The sequence below is a fragment of the Pseudophryne corroboree genome, chromosome 2 (assembly GCF_028390025.1).
Source record: "Pseudophryne corroboree isolate aPseCor3 chromosome 2, aPseCor3.hap2, whole genome shotgun sequence".
In the NCBI taxonomy this organism is placed as follows: Eukaryota; Metazoa; Chordata; class Amphibia; order Anura; family Myobatrachidae; genus Pseudophryne; species Pseudophryne corroboree.
In genome coordinates, this window is record NC_086445.1 from 355,720,749 (window position 1) to 355,744,011 (window position 23,263).

Consider the following 23,263-nt stretch of genomic DNA (forward strand, 5'->3'; position numbering starts at 1 on the left):
GTATTTAGTTTGCCGGCTGTTGGGAACCCGGCACACAGTATACCGGCGCCGGAATCCAGACACCTTTTCTCCCTCTTGGGGGTCCACGACCGCCCTGGAGGGAGAATAGATACCGTGTCCGCAGCATGGCGAGCACAGCGAGCCCGCAAGGGGCTCATCTGCACTCGCACAGCTGTCAGTATGCCGGCGGTCAGAATTTCTGGCGCCGGTATGCTGGCCACCGGGAGCCCGGCCGCCGGCATACCATACTACACCCGATGAAAGGAGTGCCGGCTACTGTTGGATTGTGTGTGTGTGTATATATATATATATATATATATATATATACAAAAATGAAGTGCAAAGGAGCGCCTAATGGTGTTTAGAGCGAAAGGTGATAAATCACCCTGTGGAACGTGAGAAAGTGTAGAATTACAAAGTATAACTTATCTCTTTACAAGTCTTCAATTCTGATGACACTTTGATGCATGTAAAAACAGAAAGAGAAACATAGTGTGTACTGTATAAAACCAGTAACTCTTAATTAGGAACCTAGCTGGTCCCAATAACCGAATAAGAGTATGTTGACATAAAAACATATATAGATTTAATATACAGTCCTGAAGCAAATGCAGGTAACAAACGTACAGGATAAATGGATAAAATCAGCTTATCAGTCCACTCTGGGACCATTCACGGTTAAGTAGTAAATCCCAGTTTCATAACATTATGGCGAATAAGTAAAATTCCTGACGCAAATGCAGGTAACAAACGTACAGGATAATAGAATAAAAACAGCTTATCTGTCCACTCTGGGAAGTTCAGGGTTAAGCAGCAAGTCCCAATCCCAACGCGTTTCGTCCTATGGCAAAGGACTTCATCAAGGTGATGCAGATTATGAAAAGGTAATTAATTAGTTTGAAACAGCTGTATTTTCACAAAATTATAATCCATATTTTACTAAGAATTATTATGTATAATTAACTTCCATAGTTTTGTAGTATTTAATGAATCTTCCTATTTGCGACCATCTGATGGTTAATATTAATCTTCCAAAGGCTTGTAATTAATTTGTCCAAATTTTTATTTAATTTACCTACAATACTTTCATATGTCCAAAAAATATATATGAGGATCCGGCAATGGGATAAATAATATTAAGCTTCTTTTATTTCCCAGCAGGTTCTCTGTGTATGAGGACACACAAGGAGAGCTGCTGGGAAATAAAAGAAGCTTAATATTATTTATCCCATTGCCGGATCCTCATATATATTTTTTGGACATATGAAAGTATTGTAGGTAAATTAAATAAAAATTTGGACAAATTAATTACAAGCCTTTGGAAGATTAATATTAACCATCAGATGGTCGCAAATAGGAAGATTCATTAAATACTACAAAACTATGGAAGTTAATTATACATAATAATTCTTAGTAAAATATGGATTATAATTTTGTGAAAATACAGCTGTTTCAAACTAATTAATTACCTTTTCATAATCTGCATCCCCTTGATGAAGTCCTTTGCCATAGGACGAAACGCGTTGGGATTGGGACTTGCTGCTTAACCCTGAACTTCCCAGAGTGGACAGATAAGCTGTTTTTATTCTATTATCCTGTACGTTTGTTACCTGCATTTGCGTCAGGAATTTTACTTATTCGCCATAATGTTATGAAACTAGGATTTACTACTTAACCGTGAATGGTCCCAGAGTGGACTGATAAGCTGATTTTATCCATTTATCCTGTACGTTTGTTACCTGCATTTGCTTCAGGACTGTATATTAAATCTATATATGTTTTTATGTCAACATACTCTTATTCGGTTATTGGGACCAGCTAGGTTCCTAATTAAGAGTTACTGGTTTTATACAGTACACACTATGTTTCTCTTTCTGTTTTTACATGCATCAAAGTGTCATCAGAATTGAAGACGTGTAAAGAGATAAGTTAGACTTTGTAATTCTACACTTTCTCACGTTCCACAGGGTGATTTATCACCTTTCGCTCTAAACACCATTAGGCGCTCCTTTGCACTTCATTTTTGTATATCTTAAACTCATCTCTGCGCAGGAGCTGCCACCCACTAAGAGTTGGGGGTTGTTTTAATTTTACTAGAGCCACATATTCATTATACACCGTTGTTTATATTAGGATCGTCCTAGGCGCTATTCTCTATTCCCCCCCCCCCCCATATATATATATATATATATATATATATATATATATATCTTAACCCGGAGCCCTCACAGGTAAATGGATGCAGGCAGGCGACGGCGCGGCACTCAGGTCTTTGGAGAAGAAATCAGACCATTTGACAACCACGTCATGATGTGGTTGTCAAATGGTCTGATTTCTTCTCCAAAGCCCCGAGTGCCGCGCCGTCGCCTGCCTACATATTAATATATATATATATATATATATATATATATATTTAGAGCTATATCATGCTTCTAATATTAGCGTGAAGGAAAACAGAATTTTTATCTGCTTCTCAAAATGTCACATGACACCCACATGCACATACAGACATGTAGGCACACATTGGGTGCTATGTGTAACAGTAATTTGAATAATGAAATATAGAATCACTCTACCTCTTAAACCAAAGGGAGTTGGGTCACTCTTTACTTCATGGCGTTTAGTTTTTTTGTCAGGACTGGTAGGAGAAGCTGCAGAAGGATGAACAGGAAAAAACATAGAAACACAGGTATTGAAGGTCTGAAGAGGACAGAATGATAAATGTGCACAGTTCATACCTTTGAGTTTATCATGGGATGACTGGTAGTTCTCAACTTTCAAATAATAGTGCCTCAGTCAGTACCCTGAGAAGATTTGAATGCTACGAATGGACCCGTGCACACACTCATTTGAATGGACCTGTGCACACACTCATTTGAATGGACCCATGCACACACTCATTTGAATGGACCCATGCACACACTAATTTGAATGGACCCATGCACACACTAATTTGAATGGATCCATGCACACACTAATTTGAATGGACCCATGCACACACTAATTTGAATGGATCCATGTACACACTAATTTAAATGGACCCATGCACACACTAATTTGAATGGATCCATGCACACACTAATTTGAATAAGCATGCAGTTTGTGTCAGTTTTTAAGTTGTCTACAGCATTCAAAAGCATTAACGTTTGGTAAAATATAATGGCATTCTATGGAATTGTTGATTAAGTAAACAAGACAGAGAAGGCTAGGGGCCCGATTCAGACCTGATCGATGTGCTGCAAATTTGCAGAGGTCTACGGTCAGATAGTCGCCGCCCAGGGAGAGTGAAAATTTGCCCTGTGCAAGTGTGCGAATACATGTGTTCACCGTGCAAAAATTCTGCCAAATAGCGGACAGTTGCAAATCCGTTTGCACCTCACTCATCATCTAATGATTTTTCCAATCTGTGAAGTCTGTGTGTAGCCCAAGGCTTACTCCTACAGTGCGATACAAACAGGCTGTTCGGGGCCGGAGCGGACATCACACACCCTCCCTGAAAACGCTTGGGAACGTCTGTGTTTTTCCTGACAATCTCTGAAAATGGCCAGTTACCACCCACAAACGTCCTCCTTGCGATCAAAAATTTTGCACCATCCTGTCGCTGTTTGGCGACACACCTGCGCATTGCGGTGCATATACATTTGCAGTAATTTGATAATCGGCCGCTGTGCGAATTCGCACAACAGTGATCAGGTCTGAATCGGGCCCTAAGTACAAGGGTTAGCTTATGCTTGCAGTTACTAATCGTGGCTCCGTCTGTGCCAGCGCGAACCTAACGACGAGAGAACGTCTCCGTCCGGGCAGGCGGGCGTGCCTGTGATGGAGACGCACCCCATGCACTATAATGGGAGAGCGTCTCTGTCCGGGGCGCGTGTCCGTGAAGGAGACACTGACGGAGACGTGCCCCATTATAGTGCATGGGAGAGCGTCTCTGTGCACTCCCGGCAGGGCTAGGCAGACGGATCGCAGAGTCACGCCGGGAGTGCACGCCTGCGATGTAGCTACCTCAGATGAGCGCGGCTGACAATGCACAAACTGGTAGCTCACAGTTTGGTGACCTTTAGTTCCCTGAGGCTACATACTACATGTTGGGGAACATCTTGTCTATAGTACAGCTACTGTATTCTACATTTACCATATTGGAAATAACTATGAAGCGAGTTTCACTGGTTAATATGCGAAAAATGTGTTTTAGTCCATGACAGTCAAACAAATACTGCAATTCTAGTTTATAAAAAAGGCAGTGAGTCTGATTAGTTGCTATACTGCCTTTTCTTCAAGTACCTGTGGAGCAGTGATGAGAACTACTCCCAGTATTTGAAAATTCAGAAATAAAAAAAACCCTTTGACTGCATTTATCATCCATAAAGTATATTTTGCTATAGAAGGTATTCTATAGCTTTCTCATGTTATTAATCTTACAACAAATTTATATTGACACTATAACAAAGGTTTTACAGGTTATCAGAAGGCGCCATCCACAGAACAAACAATACATGGGTTTTTTCAAACAATACAGATGTGTCCTCATACATCTTGCCTCAATACGCCACGCAGCGAGAGATGTCTGGTGTGAGTGAGCCGACAGGTCCCGTGCAACTCCGTCAGAGGGTTTATTTTTTGCCAAAAATGCATCTTATTTGCATCACTATGCGAATTAGACAGATATGCAGACCTTGCTGATTATTGCTGATATTCTGTGTGCCACTGTGGCTGTATCTGTATCCTTAATTCTAGGAAACACTGTAACGTAGCATTACGTATGCAGATACAGCCACAGTCACACACAGAATATTGGCATGCCACATATAATTTTAATCAACAAAAGCTGCTTGTGCGTCCTACTCACAACATTTTGCCAATAAGACGCATTTTAATGGAAAAAGTTGCATGTAAAGACGCTTGGCACTACCAGGTCACGCCACGGTATACTAGAATGGCTTTTTAACGTGCAGGGAGGACACATCTGTACGTACGGATTTATTATAATATATGGCCTGCAGCCCCACCTGCCCACAACTCTCCAGCTCCACAATACAGCAGTAGTAGAATGGAAGGAAGATACTAGAAGCAGAAGATTGCAGAATGGCTGAGAGAACATAGTATTGAGATGAAGCGTGATACACATTGCACAATGCAAGAATTAGCAATCAGCCTGAAAGGTGTTTTGCTTCACATCCGAGATTACTCTGGGATTGAATTATTTAATGGGACGCACCGACAAGGCTATATTTATCTGTCACTTGCTAACAGAAACTGCTCCATATCATTCCATAAAAACACAAAGGCAACAAGTTGGAACACTTTTTTTTGTAGGTAATGAACAAAAAGAAACACACATTAAAATTAGTGGATGTATTAACTAATCTACAAAAAATGAATTTGCTGAAGTCTTTATTAGTAAATTGTTGAGAAATTGAATGAATACTACATAGAGGTTAGAGTATATTCATTACTACACTAAACACAATGGGTGTATAGAAAACCACAGCAGCGTGCCTGACCTGTTATATGCAGATAGCCGATGCAGTCACTTGCATGTAGAGAAATTATGAGCTATATCCTGCATTAAGGGGGTAATTCCGAGTTGATCGCTAGCTGCCGTTGTTCGCTGCGTAGTGATCAATGAAAAAAAAAGGCTAATCTGCGCATGCACTGCAATGCGCATCGTACGGGTACGAAGTCCATTGTGGTTTTGCACTGGTTCTAGCGACGATTCCAATCGCACAGCCGAACGCAAGGAGATTGACAGAAAGAGGGCGTTTATGGGTGGCAACTGACCGTTTTCTGGGAGTGTTTGGAAAATGCAGGCGTGGCGTGGTATCTGACATCATTACCGTGTCACTCGTCGCAGCAATCATCGCACAGGATAAGTAACTACAGTGCTGGTCTTGTTTTGCACAAAATGTGTTTTCAGGCGCTCTGCTGCACAGACGTTCGCACTCTTGCAAAGCGAAAATACACTCTCCCGTGGGCAGCGACTATGCGTTTGCACAGCTGCTAAGACCTGCTAGCAAGCGATCAACTCGGAATGACCCCCTAAATATCTAAGCAAATAATTATGTAATACTGTATATGCCTGCACAAAATACTGACACAAATACTACTATAAAAGGACACGTGAAAAAATGTACTATTTCGCCTATAAAATATAATACATAGTACGGATAAGATAACCGATTTAAAAAATCACAAAGATAATTTGTGCTAATGCTAGTAAGAACAGCATGCCTCAGCTCCTATCCATTCAGGCCGTCTATCATCATAACAGATGTGGACAAATTTGTTGGTACCATTACAGCTCACTGAAACAATGCTTCATTCCCACTGAAAAGTGATGAAATGAGAAGCTATTGTCTCAAGTATACCTGCATGTCTTTAGTATTTCACAGAATAAAGCAAAGAAACACAGGAGTTTTGTACTTACCGTTAAATCCTTTTCTCTGGGTATCTATCTGGGTGTTAATGCCCCAGGGGACTGTAAGAGCTGGCAATTATTAATCTACTATAACTTTAAGATAGAAACTCCTCCTCGTGGTCTACAGTGCAACTTCAAAAAGTATCTCTAAACCAGGGCTGAACAACATAGTGTAACTTACAAAACAGCAAGAGCCAACCATTAAACAAAATAAAGCATAAGAGTGGGAACACAATGTCCCCAAGATGGAAATAGTAAGTACAATAATCCTGATACTCTTTCTTCATATCTAGAGGACAATGGACCATGGGATGTTCAAAAGCCACTAGGGGAGAACAACCTCAGAAAAATAAAATCCTTCTGTCCGAAAACCGGAAGCTGGTTAATTTTGGTTACGGTATGCACAGAGAACCAGGTGGCACCAGGAGAGAATCTATGCGCTGAAGCTAGGTGGTGTAGTCCAAATACAGGTGACGTGTCGGGACCAAAACAGGAAGAACATTCTCGTGGTTAGCGTTAAAAGACAAAAGTACTTTTGGCTTGAATGATGAAAACCTACATAATACTTGCAAGACAAGGCCTCAAAGCTCTGAAACATGGTGGGCTTTTGCAATGGCCATGTGAGTTAAACAGAATCCCAAGGCTCGAATGGAGCCTTTTGAAAGGCCAACAGGACAGGATCACATTCAGATACCTTAGAACCACAGGGACAAAAGGAAGGCTGAACCCACAATACGTCTTGCAAAAAGGTACGATTTCCAGAAGGAAAGCCAACCTGCGTTGATAGTAAAGTGCAGAACTCAGGTGAAGGCCCGCCTCAAAACCATCCTGCAGAAAGCAAGGCAAATCGGGAAAGGCAAAAAGAGAGTAGTATGAAACCCTTATTTTTCACACCACAGAATGTAAATCCTCTACATTCTGTGGCAGTTTCTAGCAGAAACAGGTTTTCTGGCTCTCAAATGGTCTGTACACTGGACAAAAAACCTTTAGACATCAGGATACTGGCTTCATTCACCACATCATTAAAGCCAGCTGAAGAAGGACCTGGCGTGGGAACAGACCTTGTTGCAACAGATCTAACAGAATTTGTCAGGCAAGAAAAGAACCACTTGGCCCATTTAGTCTGCCCTTTCAAACCATATTAGACCCTTATTTCTTTGCAAGGGTATCCTTATGTCTATCCCAAGCATGTTTAAATTGCTCTACTGTATTAGACTATCCCACTTGTCCACTATCCTTTCTGTGAAGTTATTTTACCTCAAATTTAACCTGGAACTATCTTCTTAAATTTCAGTGCATGTCCTCATGTTCTAATACTTCTCTTCATTAGAAGAATGCCTCCCTTCTGTACCTTGTTAAAATTCTTGATATGTTTGAAAGTTTCTACCATGTCCCCCCCCTTTCCCTTCTCTGCTACAGACTATAAATATTAAGATTTTTTGTTTTTCTGGGTAAGCTATATGGGGTAGACAATGCACCATTCTAGTTGTCCTTCTTACACTCTCTAATGTATTATTATTATTCTGCTGGAGATATGGTCTCCAGAACTGAAGACAATATTCTAAATGAGGCCGTACTAATGATCTATAGAGTGGCATTATTACTTTCTTTTTGCTACTGATTCCTCTACCTATGCAACCAAGAATCTGACTTTCCTTCCTTATTGCTTTGTTACATTGCTAACCTGCCATTAAGTTCCCTGAAAAAGTGATAACCAAGATCCCTTTCATCCTCAGTAGTTTCCATTATAGTACCCTTGATGCGATATTTAGACTTAGGATTTTTGGCATTAAACTGTAGTTGCCATGCTCTTAATCATTCCTCTAGTTTATCTAGATCAGGTATGGGGAACCTTCGGCCCTCCAGCTGTTGTTGAACTACACATCCCAGCATGCTCTGCAACAGTTTTAGCATGGCCAAATAGCAAAATTGTAGCAAGGCATGCTGGTATGTGTAGTTCAACAACAGCTGGAGGGCCAAAGGTAAGGTTCCTCATCCCTGATCTAGATAATCAGTGGCGGATCCAGGGGGTGGGGGGGGGGGGGCACTCGGGCCCGTGCCCCCCCTGTCATTTGTGGCCTTCTCCCCCCCCCCCGCCGCACAGGGAGATGACAGGCGCCTGCTGAGATTGTGTTACCAGTGGGCGCCCGTCTCCCTGCACAGCAGCAGCCGGAGGCAGGAGCTCAGTACTGAGCTCCGGCTTCCGGCGCTGTCACTGTGCGCCGTGCGCTATGGGAGAGACGTCAGTCATGACGTCTCTTTCATAGTGCTGACTGAGGAGCGGACGCCCAGGGAGGAGGACTGCAGCGGCCTGGAAGCGGGAACGGGGCTTGGTAAGTATGAGGTTTTTTTCTTCCTTAATGCAGCGGGGGCATCTACTGGGGGCAAACTACGGGGGGACATTACTACTGGGGGGGCATCAACAAGGGGCATTACTACTGGGGGGGGGCAAACTACTGGGGGCATTATAACTGGGGGGCATCTACTGGGGGCATCACTACTGAGGGGTCATCTATTGGGGGCAGCTACTGGGGGACATTTTTACTGGGGGCCATCTACTGGGGGCATTATTACTGGGGGGCATCTACTGAGGGCATTACTATTGGGGGGTCATCTATTGGGGGCAGCTACTGGGGGACATTTTTACTGGGGGCCATCTACTGGGGACATTACTACTGGGGGGTCATCTATTGGGGGCAAACTCCTAGGGGGCATTACTACTGGGGGCAAACTACTGGAGGACATTATTACTGGGGGGCATCTACTGGGGGCAAACTGCTGGGGGACATTATTACTGGGGGGCATCTACTGGGGGACATTATTACTGGGGGGCATCTACTGGGGGCAAACTGCTGGGGGACATTATTACTGGGTGGCATCTACTGGGGGCAAACTACTGGGGAACATTATTACTGGGGGCCAACTACAAAGGTGCTAACTACTGGGGGCATTACTACTGGCGGCGTAACTACAGGGGCATTACTACTGGCGGCTTAACTACAGGGGCATTACTACTTGGGGGCTAAACTACAGGGGGCCAAACTACTGGGGGCTAAACTACAGGGGGCATAACTACAGGGGCCAAACTACTGGGGGATAACTACAGGGGCCAAACTACTGGAGGCTAAACTACAAGGGGGGCATAACTACAGGGGCTAAACTACAATGTGGCAAACTACAGGGGGGCATTACTACTGGTGGCTAAACTACTGGGGGCATTACCACTGGGAGGCTAAATTAAAGGGGGGGGGGTAAGCTACTGGGGTCATAACTGCAGGGGCATTACCACTGGGGGCATTACTACAGGCAACATTACTACTGGGGGCAATACGGGCATTGCATAAGGGGCACCACTACTATGGAGTCTATATAAGGGGCACTACCAGTACAGTGGACATTGCATAATGAGCGCTACAACTGTGGGCATTGTATAAGAAGCGCCACCTCACATGCACCGAAGCCGCACGCAAATGTACTTGCCCCTTCCATGGTGCCCCCCCCCCCCTATCATATTCTTCTGGATCTGCCCCTGAGGGGCGCCAAAATATATTTTTGCTTACCAAAAAAATTAGGCTCGGGCCGACCCTGGCTCCGCCAACCCCACCACATTACCTGAAGTGTCTACGCTCTGTAGCGGAGTAATGTGACAGACGCTACTGTGCGGAGTAATGTGACAGACGCTACTGTGCGGTGTAATGTGACTGATGCTACTGTGCGGTGTAATGTGACGGATGCTACTGTGCGGTGTAATGTGACGGATGCTACTGTGCGGTGTAATGTGACAGACGCTACTATGCGGTGTAATGTAACTGATGAAACTGTGCTGTGTAATGTGACGAATGCTACTTTGCGGTGTAATGTGACTGATGCTACTGTGCGACGGACGCTACTGTGCGGTGTAATGTAACAGATGCTACTGTGCGGAGTAATTTGACAGACGCTACTGTGCGGTGTAATGTGACGGACGCTACTGTGCGGTGTAATGTGAAGGACGCTACTGTGCGGTGTAATGTGACGGACACTACTGCGCGGTGTAATGTGACGGACGCTACTGTGCGGTGTAATGTGAGTAACGGATGCTACTGTGCGCTGTAATGTGAGTAACGGATGTTACTGTGAGGTGTAATGTGAATTGATACTTTTCTGTGGCCATGCCTCTTCCACATGAAACCTTGCCCCTATATATTCCATTAAGGGGCGCCAAAATATATTTTTGCTTACCAAAAAAATTAGGCTCGGGCCGACCCTGGCTCCGCCAACCCCACCACATTGCCTGAAGTGTCTACGCTCTGCAGAGACGTGCTGCTCGTGACAGCAGAGGTAAGCAGCAACATAGCTGCTGGCTGTGGGAAAGGAGTAGCGAGAGGAGCAATAAGGAGGAGGAGGAGTCGCCGCTCTATCTAGCAGATGTTTATAATGGTCTCTATCTGGTGTAATGTGTAACATGTGTAATGGGCTCTACAAGGCGTAATGTGTATAACGGGTAACCAGGCATAATGTGTAACGTGTAATGGGCTCTACCAGGTGTAATATGTATAATAGGCTTTACCTTGCGTAATGTGTACAAGTGGCTCTACCTGGTATAATGGGCTATATTTGGCGTAATATGTATAATGGGCTCTACCTGGCGTAATGTGTAACGTGTAATGGGCTGTGCCTGGCGTAATGTGTATAATGGGCTCTACCAGGCATAATGTGTAACATGCAATGGGTTCTACCAGGCGTAATGTGTAACATGTGTAATGGGCTCTACAGGCGTAATGTGTAACGTGTAATGGGCTTTACCAGGCGTAATGTGTAACATGTGTAATGGGCTCTACCAGGCGTAATGTGTAACGTGTAATGGGCTCTGCCTGACGTAATGTGTAATGGGCTCTGCCTGGCGTAATGTGTAATGGGCTCTACCTGGCGTAATGTGTAACGTGTAATGGGCTGTGCCTGGCGTAATGTGTATAATGGGTTCTACCAGGCATAATGCATAACATGCAATGGGCTCTACCAGGCGTAATGTGTAACATGTATAATGGGCTCTACCAGGCGTAATGTGTAACGTGTAATGGGCTCTACCAGCCATAATGTGTAACATGTGTAATGTGCTCTACCAGGCGTAATGTGTAACATGTGTAATGGGCTCTACCAGGCGTAATGTGTAACGTGTAATGGACTCTGCCTGGCGTAATGTGCAATGGGCTCTGCCTGGCATAATGTGTAATGGGCTCTACCAGGCGTAATGTGTAACGTGTAATGGGCTCTACCAGGCGTAATAAGTAACATGTGTAATGGGCTCTACCCGGGGTAATGTGCTCTACCAGGCGTAATGTGTAACTTGTAATGGGCTGTACGAGGCGTAATGTGTAACGTGTAATGGGCTGTACCAGGCGTAATGTGTAACGTATAATTGGCTCCACCAGGTGTAATGTGTAATGGGCTCTACCAGGCATAATGTGTAACATGTGTAATGAGCTCTACCAGGCGTAATGTGTAACGTGTAATGGGCTCTACCAGGCATCATATGTAACGTGTAATGGGCTCTACCAGGCATAATGTGTATAATAGGCTCTACCTGGCATAATGTGTATAATGGGCTGTACCAGGCATAATGTGTATAATGGGCTCTACCTGGCATAATGTGTGTAATGGGCTCTACCAGGTGTAATCTATACAAGAGGCCACTCACTCCCAGCTGCTCTAGAGTGCCATACAGGTGCAAGCAACCCATCTATGGTGGCCAGAAGCTAGTTGCGCCGAAAAGAGATTTTATCTTGCCCCCCCCCCAAGCAAAAAACGTTCTGACGCCCCTGATTCTATAGAATTAATGCACACCCCATTAGGTGGGTAGAAAATTGGAAAGAATGTTTGTACCCGCTTTGTACAGTCCACTGAGGAGAATCATAGTCAGCAAACTGTGGGATTGATCCCAATTCACAATGCAAATTCTGATCATGGTGGTGGTTCCGGTGGAGCGCAAGCTCCAGGCGCCGGAAACTTCAGAGGGTGCCTGGCAGCGGCGCCAGCCCGGCAGCATGAAGCCTCCTCTCCTCCTCCCCTCTCACAGTGCAGTCAGTGTGTGTGCACGCGCTGCAGACCTAAAAGGGGGCGGAGCTACACTGGAAAATGGGTGGAGCTACACGGGACCAGACTGCAGCCTGCAACACAGGAGGATGACATGCTGTAGCTCCCTCCTGCCAGATTTCCAAGTGAATGGAGACTGAGTGAGTGAAACTGTGTGTGTGTGGGTGTGTGTATATACAGTATCTGTGTACTGTATATGTATGTGTGACTGTGTATGTGTGCAATGTATGTACAGTATGTATGTGTGTGTATGTGGTGTGTGTATGTATGACTGCAGCATAATGTGTGTAAGCGTCACTGGTACAGAGGACGTCATGTGTGTAAGCATCACTGCTACAGGGGGTGTTACGCGTGTAAGTGCAACTGCTACCGGGGGCTATTACACGTGTAAGCGTCACTGCTACAGGGGGCGTTACACATATAAGCATCACTGCTACAGGGGGCGTTACACGTGTAAGCGCCACTGCTATAGGGGGCATTACACGTGTAAGCGTCACTGCTACAGGGGGCGTTACGTGTAAGCGTCACTGCTACAGAGGGCGTTACGTGTAAGCATCACTGCTACAGGGGACATTACGCATGTAAGCGTCACTGAAAAAGGGAGCATTACGTGTGTAAGCGTCACTGGTACAGAGGACGTTACGTGTGTAAGCGTAACCGCTACAGGGGGCGTTACGCGTGTAAGCGTCACTGCTACAGGGGGCATTACGTTTGTAAGCGTCACTGCTACAGGGGGCGTTACGTGTGTAAGCGTCACTGCTACAGGGGGCGTTACGTGTAAGCATCACTGCCACAGAGGGCGTTACGTGTGTAAGCGTCACTGCTACAGAGGGCGTTACGTGTGTAAGCGTTACTGGTACGGGGGGCATTACATGTGTAAGTGACATTGCTACAGGGAGCATTACGTGTGTAAGCATCACTGGTACAGGTGGCTTTATGTGTAAGCGTCACTGCTACAGGGGGTGTTACATGTGTAAGCATCACTACTACAGCAGGCGTTGTGACTACTACAGGGGACGTGTATAAGCAGCATTACTACAGCGTTCATTGTGTGTATTGTCAAAGTCGAAAAATATAGCGACCTATGATGCCTTGTACTAACCCCATGCGCTTGCCCGCTGCACGTGCACATTCTCTCCCGTGCGTGCGCATATTCGCAGTTGCGTGACGGCGCCTCCACGGTCGTGCGCTCAGGCGCGTGGTATGTGCATTTACGGTAGAGTTTGTGTGCGTCTGGCGGGCGACTCGATCGTTACATAGTTAATCCAAATAGTATATTTTATAGGTTATGGTCCCTTTAATAATATCTGTAAGTATGTTAGTGTAACTGGTTCATGAACAAAGGAATTCCTCTTTGCATGATACGAAGGGTCAGACAGGGTCTGAACAGTGGTGTTTAGTACCTAACCGAAGAGTATTTTATTAGAAACATTCCGGTGTTGGTTAGGAAGAGATCGGTCGCTCCAGCGTATAGTTATGTTTAAAAGAAGTTTATGGACTTTAAAAGTATTTGCTGTTTTATTACACATGTGGTGTGAGTCCTGAGAATCCCTTCCAGCTGAGCATTTTGGAATAGTCACAACCCACCTGTTCAAACTAACCTATGACCTTTGGTTATAATGCGAAGACAGATTCCTGTGTCCAATGAACAATAAGATTGTGGGGCCCTTTGTAGTGTACTGTACTTTGTGTATAAGGAAAGCCAGCCTGGGCCAGCTCAGTCTACTCTCCACAAAAGGTTTTCATCATTGACTAACTAGAGAGCTGGTTCCAGGACTGCGCAGCGATCATTCCCCAGTGTGTAAGTTTTTCTCTGTGACCAACTTAATCTCTGTCTGTATTTGCCATACTCTCTCTCTCTCTCTCACTGTTATTGTTTAGGATTAAGACGCTATTGTATATTTATATCTAGTATTCTGTGTAGGTGTTTTATGTTAGTGCTGTAGTGTATAAGCTGTTAACTGTATTTTCCCTTTTACATAGCTAAACCTCGTTAGTAAAGGTGTTGGAACCTCAGCAAGGTGTCTGTTTCTCTAGCTAGTACAAAGGGTTTCTGAGTATCTCAATCACTCAAACAGCTTGCTTAAATATTCAGGTTAACCAGTGGTATATCATTACAGTATCTCAATACTAAGACTTACAGTATAATCATACTCTGTGTTTAAGGTTTAAAAGGTTATTATCTGTGTGTACGCTCGCTGTGTGTATTCCGTACACTCAGCGCAGCGTTTGTACGTAACTTGCGTGCCACGTGCGAGGTCTTTGTACGCAAATAGCGTACGGAGTGCGTAGCACGTGAACGTGGTTTAGCGGCCATTACGGCTTGAAGGTATTAGTAAATAGCTTGTGTTAAAAGGTAGAAAACTGACTATCAGTATAAACGGCACTATCACAGGGGGCATTATGTGTGTAAGCGTCACTGCTGTCCCTTTGTAAAGTAGGGGAGGGCGCAAATTTGTAGTTTGCAGGGGGGGCGCCAAACACCCTAGCACCGGCCCTGCATGCAGCACTTCCTTTATAGCTTTGCCCGACCTGGCCAGCACTGGCTCTTCCAAGACGTGGCCTGTGATCGCAGCAGCAGCGAGACAGAGCAGCACGCACAGCAGGGTTCTGACTGGCCGTACCTGCTTAGCACCCAGATGGCTGCATAGGAGGAGGCTCCGGCTCCATAGGAGAGGCAGGCGATGCAGTATGACAGTTAGGAGGAGGCAGAGACCTGGCTGCGGTGAGAAAGCTTCTCCCTTCACACACACCAGCTGGGGGAGGAGATGGGGGGAATGGCCATATTAGAGGTAGGCTGCAGCATAGTACTTCGTATTCAGATATAACTGAGAGGTCTGTAGTGTCCCACATTCACCGGATGGGATGCAGTTATAATGCCAGCTGTCAGGATCCCAGCGATCAGGAGACCGACGCTGGAATCTCGACAGCTAACATTTTATTGGTGGTCGGAATCCGAAACCCGCCAGTAATTCCCAATCGGGACTGAAGCTTGCTCCGTGAACCATGGCTACAACTCTGGTCGGGGCAAAAGTATTGGTGGTAGCTTCACAATCAAAGACACTGACTTAGATACAACAAACTTTGGTTGGAAACTAGGAGAGAATAGGGCACTAAGCAATGGAGTTGGGAGATCCAGACAAGGGGGATTATCATTCATAGGGACCGGGTCAAGGCCCAAATGTGAAAACATGATTAAACTTGCTATCTATGCTCTAATCCAAAGAAGCCTGAATCAGGACTCTGGAATACTGGGTCACTCTGAGAGGTCAGATAAACAATTTGTAAGCTTCAACCAAAGAGAACAATCAGGTATTAAAACCATTCTCACACGCATTGCATGGAAAATTACAAATTACAAAGCTACCGGGTGTTGACTGAGAATCAGTTGTCAGTCAATTAAAAGCAAGGCCTCAGTATCTTATCTACATGGGACACTGAGTATGTGAACCTTTTTACAACATTAGGCAGACTATCCCAAAACATTCACTAGCATTCTACAAATACATTTTGAATTGAACTACAAGAGAGTAAAAGGGGTCTTTGCTGAGGAACAAAGATGTCTGCTTAGGCCCAAAATGGCTTTTGCTGCTTTCACACCATGTGAGGTAGCAAGATATTCAATAATTCCATTGGCGCCTGGTTAACCAATGCTTCAACATAAAACACTACACACTGTATCTTCCACCACTCGTGAAGCAAAGAGGAGTTGAGAAATAAACTCTCCCACTTGGGAACAATCATATGTTAGCATATTGCAAAACTAAAACATAGTGAACATGTATCAGCACAAATAAACCATGTAAAGTTAGAAACAGTTCAACAATCCTAATAGTAAATACGGTGTTGCTATTATGTGAAATTAAACCAATTGGGCAACTTATATAGCAATATGAAACTATAAACGTGGTAATGTGGAATATTGACCACAGAGTGGCAGTATGACATAACACACACACACACACACACACACACACACACACACTAAAATTTGTATAATGGCTAATCAAAGGCAAATGAAAATGAATACAGTAAAAAAAAAAAAAAACAACCAGTAAAATGAAAGAAAATAAATGTGAAAGAAAAATAAAAAATACTTAAGTCTCCCAATAAATTAGACCAAAAAAAAAAAAGCTGTTGTAGTCAATAGGTAGGCTTTAATATAGCAACTGTACAGAAGTAGGGAGAATGGGCGAAGGAGTAACAAGAGTCCAAAAGATGTGTTGGATAAGTAGTTTCAGGCACAGAGAAACAGGGGTCCCAGATGTGCAGGTCACTGCAGCCCTCGGGAGATGGTCGTCAGTCAGCAGCCACTGCAGAACCTCAGGTGTCACAGCAGACTCTGGAATGCCTACAACCGCTCAGCAGATCCAGGAGCTGTAACCAAGCAGGTCAGAGTTGCGGATTTGACAATCCTCTGCAGACATCAGTAACCAAGGTGGCATCAGGCAGACCACGGGTGGAGATCTAGTGTTCCAGGAACCAACTCCCTGGAATAAGCAGCAAGGAAAGGCAAGACAGTCAGACTGTCCCGGGATCCAGGGGATCTAAGCAGTTCCCACCAGCTCCTTACCTACAGATGGTAGGCAACAGTCCAGGTAAGTAAAAGTGTCATACCACTACTCCAGGATACCCCCTCCGCAAGGGTGATAGTGCAGCCACTCAGCAGCACACCTCCTTAGCAGAAATCCTTTCCCAATGTCCAGCCAACAACCGCATTCACAGACTTAAAGAGATCAGAAGTGTGAAGGATAGCCTGCAGGCTTTGTAACTGCAGCAGGCAGAGGTATACTAGTCCCGGCAGGAGAGATTCCCAACTGCTACAGGCAGAAGTGGGCAGGCCAGGGGAGGGAAGATGTGACATAAATTGCGTTAGGAGAGTAGCACACTCAGCTTTCGCGCCCTAAGATGGCCGAGGGCTTGAAGGGATACAGGCTTGGCTCCGGTGCATAGAAGGGGACTCCAGACCTGAAATGGCATCTGTATCCTCTCCAGAGTATGGAAGCAGCTCCAACAGCCATGGAGATGAAATTCTAAGGAGAAAAACTTAGTTGCAAGATGATTTCAGGAGTCAAGATCTGGAGCACTTGTAAAATGCGGTCACACTATTTGCCCCGCACACTGGAAACCCAGTTTAAGCTCTTTTAAGCTAGATGCACACGAAGGCACCAACCTGAACCAACTGCCAGTTTGCAAACGTTGAAGTACCAGGCCAATCTTGAGTTGCCAGAATAACAGATATCTAGAGACCAATTTCATTTGACAATGTCTCCCAGTCTAAACGTCAATGGAACAGTCATTGTGTCTACTGTAAAAGCGCTCGGATCCAGGAACCGGGCACAAAACAGAGATACCTTGCAGTTGTGGCACGATTTCATGAGGTCCACCTCTGGCAGACCCCATTGCAAACCACAGAAGGATCACATTCCTGCAAAAAAAGTCTGCCTCCCAATTGTCCACCCCTAGTATGAACATGGCTAATATTGCAGGCATGAATGCAACTATTCAAGAAATATTCAAGCTGCTTTGCTATTGCGCTGGCGCTCTGGGTATCCCCCCTGATGGCTGACATATGCCACGCCATGGCACTGTCTGGCTAGATCCAGACCTGGCAGCATGCGAGAATTGATTAAAATCTGGTCAGTGCAAGGCAAATGGCTCGGAGCTCCCATATGTTAATGAAAAAAGAAGACTCCTGTTATGACCAAAGGCCTTGCAGGCGAAGGTGCATCAGGTCAACTCAGAAGACTTGCATCAGTGGTCACAATAACCCAGGATGGAGTAGCCAGACACCTGATCCTGCTGAGATTCTCTGGATTGATGGACCACCATAATCAGATCCTATATTTCTTCAACTAATGAGGGTTCAAAACTATCCTGAAGAGGTCAGTCATCCAGAAACTATCACTTCTCTCCCTCCGACTCTAAGTCCTCCAAAGGAATCTGGGGGAGGGGGGAGTTATGAAATTTCAGGGAATCCATGTAACGTGGTTCCTTAAAGAACCTCCCCAAGTACGAAGAGACTTTCGCAAACCCTGAAACTGAATGCTCCATGGAATAAACCCAAGCAGGCACCCCAACAAGGGCAGGGAGAGACCCTTTCAGCCCCTGGAAGTCCTACACAGGTGTTATAGAAAGAAAAGAAGACTCTTTTTTGGGGGCACTCTTAATAATAATAATAATAATACACCTGTATATGAAGAGTACTGTTATTAAAATATAACTTTTATTAAGTATGTCTAAAATATCAGAGATTGTGTATACAAATAATTTTTGCAGCAAAAGTCATACCCTGCTATTCAATTCGATGTAGAATTATTCCCAAAGTGGGTATTTTGTGGGTTGTGAAAGCCCACAGTTGATAACCACAATCCTATCCTCGTTAAGACCTATATTGGTATCGAGGTGAACTATCCCTGAAAAACGGCACTCTTAGTCTAATACAAAAATTACCATGAAGGCAGGAAATAGTGGTAGCAGAGTGCGTATAGCACTGCTATAGAATTTCTTCCTTCCTATTGATAGATAGCTCTATCCGGCTATTACTATACTCGGTATAGGCGACGGATAATATTCTCAATCTCATTAGGTGATCAATGTTGGAAATTCTTGAAACAAGGGTAATTTAAAGAAAATTAAATCAAGGAGGTTTTATGTTGGTATAACATGAACATAATAAACTATGATGTGCCCCAATCACCTTTAATTGATATTTATACCTATTTCATATGTGGCTTTTGGTGAATATGTGCATTTGAAATAACGTAATTAATACACTGTGTCTATTTGATATTTGGATGCTAGACGATTTCTTGAGCATGGGTAATTTTCCAATATTTGACATATGGTATCATGATCGCATAGCTTTTGTCACTATAATGTGCCCTAATCACCTTTAATTGATACCCATTTTTATGTGGTTTTTGGTAAATATGTGCAATTGAAATAACGTAGCTAACACACTGTGTCCATTTGATTTTTGGAAATTTATCTTGTTTAAATGTTACCTATGATTCATACAGGCTCTCATATTTAATCAGGATTAGTTCAATCACCCTATAAGCTAATTGTGACTATGTATGCTGAAGATTTCAAAGGTTTTTGATAACAGTACTCTTCATATACAGGTGTATTATTATTATTATTAAGAGTGCCCCCAAAAAAGAGTCTTCTTTTCTTTCTAGAACAATGTGCTATTTCTGACTCTGGGGAGCACCACCAACCATTGAAATTTATTGGAAAGATACTCTTTTCTAATCTAAATAATTAGGTAGTTGGTTATATATATATTTCGTCAGTCTCCTGCTGAAATACACCTCCTCTCTTAGGAGGTCTTCTGTAGAGACGGGAGCGATCTAGTGCGGTTTGTCTCGCCACCTTTTATCCCTCAGTCCTACACAGGTGCAAGGATGAGCGGTGCAGGAAGCAACTTAAGGTATTTCTCCCGCTCGTGAGTAATCAATTTAACCAGAATAGCAATGGAACTGTCAAAAGGCTGAGCTCATGATGGCTTCACCATGACCAAGATTGTGCTTCCTGGAACTGAGACGCCACCATACCCCAAGTAACAATCTGTGAAGAGGGCCCATGAATCCAACTGTCCACAAGGTAATCTGACTTTATACTGGGCACATGTAAAAAAAAACATGGCCACTGCATCCACCTAAGACTAAAAGTCCATGGGACTTCAGCCAACCTCCCTAGGCATGACTTCAAGAGGAAAATAGGATTTTAATTACCTACCGGTAAATCCTTACTAGGAGCCTTGGGCACTTTAACAATTTAATAGTGTACGCTGGCTCCTCCCTCTATGCCCCTCCTACCAGACTCAGTCTAGGAAACTGTGGCCCTCATTGCAAACGCTAAGCCGCCTCCCCCTGGGAGTGTATCTTTGCTTAGCAGAAGTGCGACCGAAAGGATCGCAGCGTGGCTACAAAAAAAATATTGTGTAGTTTCTGAGCAGCTCCAGACCTACTCCTACCTTGCGATCACTTCAGACTATTTAGCTCCTGTTTTGACGTCACGAACACACCCTGCGTTTGGCCAGCCACGCCTGCGTTTCCCCTGGCACGCCTGCGTTTGTATCTGACACGCCTGCGTTTTCCCACACACTCCCAGAAAATGGCCAGTTACCTCCCAGAAACGCCCACTTCATGTCAATCACTCTGCGGCGAGCAGTGCGACTGAAAAGCGTCGCTAGACCTTGTGTGAAACTACTTCGGCTGTTGTGAAGGTACGTCGCGCATGCACATTGCGCTGCATACGACCGAAAACAGCTAGCGAACAACTCGGAATGACCCCCTGTGCCCGAGTAGACGGACATACTTTGAGAGAAGGATAGATAAGGAAAGTGGTGAGATTATGAACCAGCACACACACAGAACAATAGGAAAGCCATGCTAACCAAACTTGAAACATGAACAGCAAAAGCTGAACAAACCAGAATACTTAACCAAGTAACAGTGCAGAAAAAAACGAAGCACCGGGCAGGCGTCCAGTATCCTCTACGGACTACTAGAAAAGGACTTACCAGTAGGTAATTAAAATCCTATTTTCTCTTACATCCTAGAGAATAATGGGAATCCATTTAGCACCAAAGCTCCCAAACCGGGTTGGAGAGTGTTGAGGTTCCTGCAGAACTGATTGATCAAACTGAAGGTCCTCAGAGGCCAAAGTATCGAACTTGTAAAACTTTGCAAACGTGTTCGAACCTGACCAAGTAGCTGCTCGGCAGAGCTGTAAAGCGGAGACACCCTGGGCAGCCGCCCAAGGAGAACCCACTGACCTAGTAGAGTGGGCTTGTACAGAATTTGGAACCGGCAATCCTGCCGTGGAATAAGCATGCTGGATAGTGAACCTGATCCAGCGTGCAATAGATTGCTTAGAAGCAGGACACCCAATTTTATTGGGAGCATAGAGAACGAACAGCGAGTCGGATTTTCTGTGACGAGCTGTTCTCTTTACATACACCTTCAAAGCCCTCACAACATCCAAAGACTTTAAAGTAGCAGAGGTGCCCATCACAGCTGGAACCACAACAGGTTGGTTGATGTGAAAAGCGGACACCACCTTTGGAAGAAATTGCTGACGAGGTCTGAGTTCAGCTCTGTCCTCATGGAAAAGTAAGTAGGGACTCTTGTGAGACAACACCCCTAGCTCCGACACACGTCTTGCAGAGGCCACGGCCAACAGTGTGACAGTCTTCCACGTAAGGTAGTTTACGTCAACCTCCTGTAACGGTTCAAACCAGTCTGATTGGAGGAACTGCAGCACCAAATTGAGATCCCAAGGTGCCACGGGAGGCACAAAGGGAGGCTGGATGTGTAGAACACCGTTCAAGAACGTCTGGTCCTCAGGGAGAGAAGCCAATTGTTTATGAAAAAAATTAGACAAAGCCGAAATCTGGACTTTAATAGAGCCTAGGCCCACATCCACTCTCAACTGCAGAAAAAGCATGAAATGTCCCAGATGAAATTCCACCGCGGAATATTGTCTGCTCTCACACCAAGAGACATACTTCTTCCATATACAGTGGTAATGTTTAGACGTTACCCCCTTCCTGGCTTGGATCATAGTCTGGATGACCTTGTCAGGAATCCCTCTCCTGGCTAGAATCAGCCGTTCAACTTCCATGCCATTAAACGTAGCCATCGTAAATCTTGATAGATGAACGGGCCCTATTGCAGAAGAGGTAGTGGCCACAGATCTTCTAACAGCATCTCGAGAAGATCCGCGTACCAGGCCCTATGAGGCCAGTTCGGAGCAATGAGTATTGCTTGAACTGTTTCCCTTTTTATTCTTTTTAGAATTCTTGGTATCAGAGGAAGTGGCGGAAACACGTACACCAGTTGGTAGACCCACAGTGTTGTCAGAGCGTCTACCACCACTGCTTCCGGGTCTCTCGACCTAGAACAATACTGCTTGAGCTTCTTGATGAGTCGAGAGGCAATCATGTTGATCTGTGGATATCCCCACTGACATGTCAACGACCGGATCACCTCCGGGTGGAGGCCCCACTCCCCCGGGTGCAGTTTGTGTCTGCTGAGGAAGTCTGCTTCCCAGTTGTCTACTCCCGGAATAAAGACCGCCGACAATGACACGGCGTGTTTTTCCGCCCAGAGGAGAATCTTGACACCTCTGACATTGCTGCTCTGCTTTTCGTTCTGCCCTGACAGTTTATGTACGTTACCATTGTTAAGTTGTCCGACTGGTCCTGAATGGCCTGATTCCGAAGTAGAGGTGAGGCCTGCAGAAAGGCATTGCAGATTGCTCTGAGTTACAAGATGTTTATTGGAAGGACAACTTCCCGATTTGACCATCTTCCTTGAAACTGCACCCCCTGGGTGACTGCTTCCCAACCTCTGAGGCTTGCGTCTGTGGTTAGAAGAATCCAATTCTGAATCCCAAACCTCCGAACCCTCAACGAGGTGAGAAGTCTGTAGCCACCACAGAAAGGAGATTCTGACTTTTGGCGACCGACAGATCCTCTGGTGCATGTGAAGATGCGATCCGGATCATTTGTCCATCAGATCCAGCTGGAAGGTCCTTGCATGAAACCTTCCGTACTGAAGACCCTCGTAAGAGGCCACCATTTTTCCCAGAAGGCAAATGCACAGGTGCACCGAGATCCGGGTTGGCTCCAGGACAGCCCGAACCATCGACTGGATTTCCATAGCCTTCTCTAAGGGAAGGAACACTCTCTGAGACTCTTGTGTCCAGTATCATTCCCAGGAAGGAGAGCTTCTATGTCGGTTCCAGGTGAGATTTTGGTAA

General features: G+C 44.9%; 1 protein-coding gene across 16 annotated transcripts in view; it reads right to left on the minus strand.

Moving 5' to 3' along the window:
- The window catches only part of MCF2L (MCF.2 cell line derived transforming sequence like), a 648,156-nt gene that overhangs the window by 13,721 nt on the left and 611,172 nt on the right, over window positions 1–23,263 (minus strand). For 13 of the 16 annotated variants that reach the window (XM_063953143.1, XM_063953132.1, XM_063953130.1 and 10 more), the window contains one exon: window positions 2,577–2,651. The exons of the other annotated variants lie outside the window; for them this stretch is intronic. In XM_063953143.1, coding sequence (XP_063809213.1) covers window positions 2,577–2,651 — 75 coding nt within the window. The remainder of the gene's footprint in view (window positions 1–2,576; window positions 2,652–23,263) is intronic. 16 annotated transcript variants of the gene reach the window in all.